At 57.7% G+C, this 6,096-nt stretch overlaps 3 protein-coding genes across 3 annotated transcripts in view; all 3 read right to left on the bottom strand.

Annotated features, from left to right (window-relative positions):
- Window positions 1-44: 44 nt before the first annotated feature.
- ACA1_212360 (uncharacterized protein) lies at window positions 45-285 on the bottom strand (the record flags this gene model as incomplete). The annotated part of the gene is made up of 1 exon (XM_004336985.1): window positions 45-285. A coding segment is annotated over one exon (241 nt), but the record flags the coding sequence as incomplete, so codon positions are not given.
- Window positions 286-764: 479 nt separating this feature from the next.
- ACA1_212350 (diacylglycerol kinase catalytic domain containing protein) lies at window positions 765-4,044 on the bottom strand (the record flags this gene model as incomplete). Its single annotated transcript, XM_004336984.1, has 10 exons — window positions 765-785; window positions 872-1,108; window positions 1,180-1,741; window positions 1,797-1,926; window positions 2,067-2,224; window positions 2,355-2,498; window positions 2,835-3,052; window positions 3,241-3,462; window positions 3,711-3,798; window positions 4,007-4,044. The coding sequence occupies 10 exons, from the start codon at window positions 4,042-4,044 to the stop codon at window positions 765-767; spliced, it is 1,818 nt and encodes a 605-aa protein (XP_004337032.1).
- Window positions 4,045-4,165: 121 nt separating this feature from the next.
- ACA1_212240 (esterase/lipase (), putative) overlaps window positions 4,166-6,096 on the bottom strand; it is a gene marked incomplete at both ends in the record, with an annotated part of 4,465 nt that continues 2,534 nt past the window's right edge. Inside the window, 9 exons of the mRNA XM_004336983.1 lie at window positions 4,166-4,291; window positions 4,399-4,593; window positions 4,694-4,777; window positions 4,866-5,000; window positions 5,077-5,133; window positions 5,201-5,280; window positions 5,365-5,443; window positions 5,534-5,643; window positions 5,850-5,906. Of these exons, the coding sequence (XP_004337031.1) occupies window positions 4,166-4,291; window positions 4,399-4,593; window positions 4,694-4,777; window positions 4,866-5,000; window positions 5,077-5,133; window positions 5,201-5,280; window positions 5,365-5,443; window positions 5,534-5,643; window positions 5,850-5,906 (923 nt within the window). The remainder of the gene's footprint in view (window positions 4,292-4,398; window positions 4,594-4,693; window positions 4,778-4,865; window positions 5,001-5,076; window positions 5,134-5,200; window positions 5,281-5,364; window positions 5,444-5,533; window positions 5,644-5,849; window positions 5,907-6,096) is intronic.

The following is a 6,096-nucleotide window of genomic DNA, read 5'->3' as shown; positions in this document are numbered from 1 at the left end:
ATGCTTGTAAATGCTCCGTGCGTAGCGGACAATGAGGCTTGTACCAGAATCCTCATCTTCGGAGGAGTAGAGCAACTCCTCGAGCTCAGAATCGTCGATTTCGGTGATGCCCTGGGGCAGGTAGAAGGGATGGTGCTCTCCTCCATCCTCATCTTCATCGATGTCTTCAAAGTTGATCCCCTCCCCCCCATAGTCTTCTTCGCCGCCCAAGGCCTGTGCCTGGCCTCTCCGCTGGTTGTCGATGAGTGGGTTGCCATTGGCCGAGTAGAAGAGGTGATTGATCATGTCCTTTTCATAATGGAGCCCAGCGCCGGTGCCATCATCTTCTTCCTCGTTCCTCATCATCCACCGCGCGGCATCAATTGAAATCCCAAATCGATTCGCCTGCGGGGGTCGTCGAGAGGGGAATCAATTCGTGTTGCGCGAATCTCTCTTCTCCTTGCCGCCGCCCCTCCAATTATTTTCCTTTTGATCTGATCTGTCTTGTTGTCTACGTGTGTGCGTTTCGCCCCGCTTCTTTCTCTTCTAGAAGCCAACAGCAGTGAATCGCGCTGGCATTCCGCCGCAGTGCAACCAAATATTTGATCAATTCAGATGAAACTATAAATTCCTCAATATTTGCTCAAGCTTGGGTGGAAGCCACAGCCACGAATAGTGTTAAAAATGGTGTTGGGCGCTAATTGGTATCTATCTACAAGAAGGAATGAAGGAGGGAAGGCGAAGAAGATCTCCTCTCCCGCCCACCAGCTCAGGCTCCTGTTCGTTTAGAGAACAATCCGCAACGTCTGCACCAAAGAGAGAAGCAACCAGTGAGTATGATTGTGATGGAAAGATGAGTGGAAGAAGAGTTGTGGTGGTTGTTGTGGCGCACCTGAGGCATCACTTCGCAGGTGAACGGCGTACAGCCCTTGAGCTCGCCATCGACGTCAATGATCTCTTCGACCTCCTCGAGCTCGCCGGTCTCGCTCTCCTTGTAGGGCGTGATGGAGAACTTTTTCACCTTCTGGTAGATGACGTAGGGCAGGTCCGTGTGCGAGCCGTCGTAGGTCCTCCTGAAGATGTCGAGCAGGTTGAGCGTCGACGTCGCCTTGATGAGCAGCAGATCAATCTGTTGGCATAGAAGTGTGAGTCGGGGGAAGCAAGATTAGAATACAGGTTGAGCTGTAGAAGCCTTGTTACCAGTCCATCGTCGATCTTGGCCTCGGGCGCCATCTTCATGCCCCTGCTGGCGGTGATGATGTTGTTGGCGATGGCGACGATGAACTTGTCGTTGTACTCGACCTCCCTGTCGTTCTCGTCGGTGACCACGACCTTGGCCAGCTGGGCCTTCTCCCCGCCCACGATCTCCATGAAGCACGCGGTCGTGTAGCGCATGGCGCTGCCCATCCACCGCAGGCGCTCGGCCGTGAGCATGATCTTGGAGGCGATGCCCCAGTGGATCGAGTTGAACGAGTAGCACGTCGAGCCGTCGCCAAAGGTGAGCCTGCAGATGTCGATCGGGTAGTTGACGCCCCGGAGGATGTGGTAGACGGCCGACTTGAGCTTGAAGCAGCGGAGCTCGTGCATGAACGAGTTGCCGGTGCCGGCGGCGATCAGGGCCAGCGGCGCGGGCTGCTTGCCCTTCGCCGCCGACCGCTTCATCATGCCGTTGATGCACTCGTGGAAGGTGCCATCGCCGCCCACGCCTACCACCACGTCGAACCCGCTGAAGTCCATGGTCTCGCACAACTGCTCGGCATGCCTTGAGGTATGTGGAATGTCAGCTATGTGCGTTCCTCACGCGAAGGTGGGTGTACCCTCTCTCGCTGAGGCGGACCATCTCGACGGCCACGCCCTCGCGCTCGATGAGCCTGCTGGCCTTCCTGGCCACGCGCCTGCCCCTCTTGTTGCCCGACATGGGGTTGTAGAGCAGACACACCTTGCGCACTGTAGTGTGCGTGTGTGTGTCGTGTGTCGTGTGTGTGTCGTGTGTGCGTGTGTGTCGTGTGGCCACATGTCGAGCGAGCGTGAGGCTACGCCGCGGGATCACACGGATCGGCGCAGCTTGAGGTGTGGATCCAACGTACCATTGGTGCGCTCGGCCTTTGTGAGGTCGGTGATGGAGAGCGGAAGGTCCTTTTCCACCTCCTCCTTGAGCTTTTTGTCCAGCTCCTCGTCAAATTCGACGTCGGAGAGGTCATCGCCGGAGTTGCTGCCCGACGACATCACGTCCGAGCTCTCGGTCCTCTCAGACACACTAGTAATCATGTTATTACGACAACGACGACAACGATCACCATCATCAACACCGCCACGAAAGAGAAGCGCGAGTCCACGACTCAAGTCTTGTTCACCAGAAAGAGAGCGCGGCGTACCTGTTGCGGCGGGATCGGCGACCGCGCAGGAAGCTCGGGATGTGGAGTCCACCGCTTCTGTGGCCCTCCTTCTTGAAGTCTGCGCTGCCGCCTCCGTTGGCTGCGGATGGTGTGAGTGCGGTCGCGCCCTGTGTATTGTCGTCCCTGCTTGTTCGCACATCAGCGTCAGTTGGCGCCACACCCAGCATCTTTGGTTTAGTTTGTTTTGTTTGTTGATTTGTTCAATAGCTTATGTGCGACCTTGTGGCACGACACTTAGTGCGGGTGTGCGTGTCTCGTGTGGTTGCGAATAAAGGAACACGAGCGACCCGCGTGTTTTGTTGGGCGGCACGTCGTTCGGTGTCGCCCGAGGTGTGTCTCGGGCCAGCAATTCCGGCAAAAAATGAATGAAAAACGAAACGAAAGAACGAAAGAGAAAAGAGAAAGAAACGAAAGAGAAGCGGAGAAGAACGAAAGAGAGAAAATGGGTGGGCGGCGCACTTTTCGTTGCTGGTCTCATCTTCGATCGGCGGGCGCATGGTGAGGCACGCCTCGGCGATGTCCCGCGCCACGAACTTGGACATGGAGTCGGTCAGCGGACCCTCCCTCGCCGTCGACTCGGCCGCCGGCTGGTATCCGACGTTGTGCACCACCTGCTGCTGCAGCGGCCGCTGCTGATAGGGAAGTCCCATCGTAGACGCGTCGTAGTGCGTGGCGGGCTGTGGGAGAAGGTCAGCAGGAGCTGTGGTGGTGGTGATGATGGTCGCCGGTGCCGGAGGGTAGTAGACGCCTCCGGTGTTATTGACGACGAAGGCCGCGGGCAGTGGCGCGGTGGTGGTGATGATGGGCAAAGCGGTGGTGGCAGGCATGCGGGCGGGGGCGGCGGGGTGGTGGGGTGGAAGTAGACCTGCTCGAGGGGCATGGGCAGCGCGGGCTCGGCGCCGCCTCCGAGGCTCGGGTAGGACTGCTCGCGGTCGGGCGCGTGGGAGGTGATGATGATGGGCACCTCGCCGCGCGGGCTCTCGGCCATCGTCGGCTTGAACGCGGTCTCGGGCTCGGCGGCCAGGCTGAGCGGCAGGGCCGACGATACCACGTTCGGATTGACGTTCATTGGTATGTGTGGTATGTGCTGTGTGCGTGTGTGGTGGTGCGTGTGTGTGCGGTGATGTGCGTGTCTCGGAAGCGGCTGATCAGGTGAAGCGCTGGTGGTCACCTTCCTTGTGGTTCTGGAGTGTATGAGTGCGTGAGTTCTGGGATAGAGAAAAGGTGCCGAGGGGGCTCGCGACTTTGTTGGCGGTGTGGTCGGTGTGCGGCGGAGAGGTGGGCTTAGAGAAGTGTCGTGTGGTGTCCGTGGGGAGAAGTTGGGCAGATGCGCACGTTTTTGACGGAGCCGACCGGGTCCGACCGGCGGCCGCTGTCGGCGCCCTCGCCGCACCGGGCGATGCGAAGGGGATTCGGTGATGGCCTGGACTCGATTCCGTACGGGTTTCAAGCTAGATTCACCAGGACGGAGGCCCAAAGGCGACGAACTGATCCCACGTACCGTGGAGGATGCGGAAAAGTCAGTCAAAACAGAATCTTTCGAGCAACAACCAATCAGCGATCACGTTTCATATAATTCTGCGGAATTATCCAATGCGGCGAAAGCGCACATAATTAGCACACGCGCGAACCACAAGATAGCCCACTCCGTGCTATTGGCGTAAAGCATCGAAGGCGAGGGGGGGTTACGAAACGGCGTTTCGCCAGGACCGAGACAAGGGATAACAGAAAGCTGCGTTGGCGAGGGTACCTGGCCGGGTCCCAAGCGGTCCAGCAGGCTCTTCCGATTATTATTGATGGTCGCTGAAGTCGGAGTCGGCGGCGCTGGCCAGCTCCATGAAGCGCTTGATGGTGGCGGCATATTGTGGCTGCTTCCAGTTGTCGTCGTGCGTGCCCCACTCGAAGCTGTGCATCTCCTGGCGCATCACCAAAGCGGAGTTGGCATGTGTCTCGTGTGTGTGGGTGGGTGTGGATGTGTCGTTGTGTGTGGGTGGGTGCGTGGTGTCGTGTCATTGTGTCACACCTTGTGTACACTGGCTGTCGCAGAGTCGAACACCTTCTTGCTCATCCACGAGGGCACCTGTGTGTCCTTGGGCGCCGTGAGGACCAGCAGCGGCTGCGGGATGTCCGCGACCTCCTTCTCGTTCTCCCAAAAGTTGCGCAGCAGCAGCGACTTGAAGATCACGTATGGCGTCCACGATGGGTAGATGTGGCTCACCTACCGTGTATGCGGTGTGGGTGGCATGTGTCGACACAATTTGCGCTCGGTCTGTCAGCTACTCGCTTGGCACCAACACAAGCAGAGGAGTCTATGATACCATATCGCTGACGGACGTGAATCCGTTGTCGAGAATGAGGCCTCGAACTACAGGGAGCTGCGCTCGCCTGCCAGCGTTGGTTCCCTGTACACGCTGTTGGGTGTGAGAGCGGAAAAATGGTTGGCTGCTCACAAAGTCACATCGATCATCAGCTGAGCATCGACGAGCTTACCTGACCAAGATCGCGAGCGTGCGCGTTGGTTGCTCGCGTGAGATGAATGGCGACACCGCAGCCAAGCGAGTGGCCATAGGCAAAGATGCTGGTCTTGTCGATATCGCTCCGCGAGACCAGATAATCGAACGCCGCCTGTTGTTGGTTCACATGCGCCGATCGATCAACCACACGGTGGTGAATAGTAATTTAAAATGGGCAAATGCCATACCTCTGCGTCTGCTCGCAGGCCCCTCTCGCTCGGTGAACCATCGCTTCGTCCGTAGCCCTGCGCGCACGCGGATTAGCGGGCGAGAGCCAGTCGTAGGTGAACAGGGAACAGACGTGAGCTGTACCCTGTAGGAGACCAACAACACGTTACAGCCAACGCCGCGGTAGAATGTCTTCCACACTTTCTCCAGTCGATGGCTGATGTCTGTTTGTTGAACACGCAGTTCCTCAAATGGTGAGTTCGTGTGCATCTTCAAAAAAATAGGGAAAACATATCAGATGTACGCACTTCCCGCGTTGCCCGAGAAGTAGATGAGGGTGGGCTTGTCCTGGTAGTCTTCCTTCTGCTTCACCAGCCAACAGTTGATCTGCGCGGCACCACAAAAAAGCGATCAAGCGTGAGGCAGGTAGAGCAAGTGAAGCAAGTAAAGGAAAGAGGGCGTGTGCTGCTGCTGTACCTTGACACCGTCGGCGGTCGTAATGTACAGGTCCTCATAGTCCATTCCCAGGTCACTTGGCGTGGCGGTGTACTCGCTGGCCATCACGAAAAGGTTGTTGTCACGCACAACTGCGGGTCAGGATCGTTTCGAGGGGTCCGATCACAGATGGCATAGCGTGTCGATGATGTGCGTACCTTCCACCAAACCACGACATGTAGATCACCTTGTTCTGCCACACAGCTAGGCTGACCATTTTCATAGCTATAGATGTAGGAGACTGAGCCTTGAAGCGTGTAGGAGCAGAGGCTGAAGCGGTGAGGAGGTGGGGTTGTACCCCAGAACACGATCGGCACGGCCACCACTACGCCGGCGAAGGTGAGCACCGGATGTCCTGGTGTGGTCAAAGGGTCCATGTGAGTGAACAACACCAGGTGTCCATCACCATCGTGCCCCCCCCCCCGACTGGCTACACGCAGGTACCTGCGCCAGCACCGATGAACTTCTCAATGAGGCCTCTTCGCGGTTGTAGCCCCAGACTCGGCGACACGGTGAGCCGAGTGGTTGTGTGCAGTGGTGGCGCA

This window comes from Acanthamoeba castellanii (genome assembly GCF_000313135.1).
Source record: "Acanthamoeba castellanii str. Neff unplaced genomic scaffold scf7180000084758, whole genome shotgun sequence".
Lineage (NCBI taxonomy): Eukaryota > Discosea > Longamoebia > Acanthamoebidae > Acanthamoeba > Acanthamoeba castellanii.
Note: the sequence above shows the minus strand (reverse complement) of the source record. Positions and strands in the feature narration are given on the sequence as shown.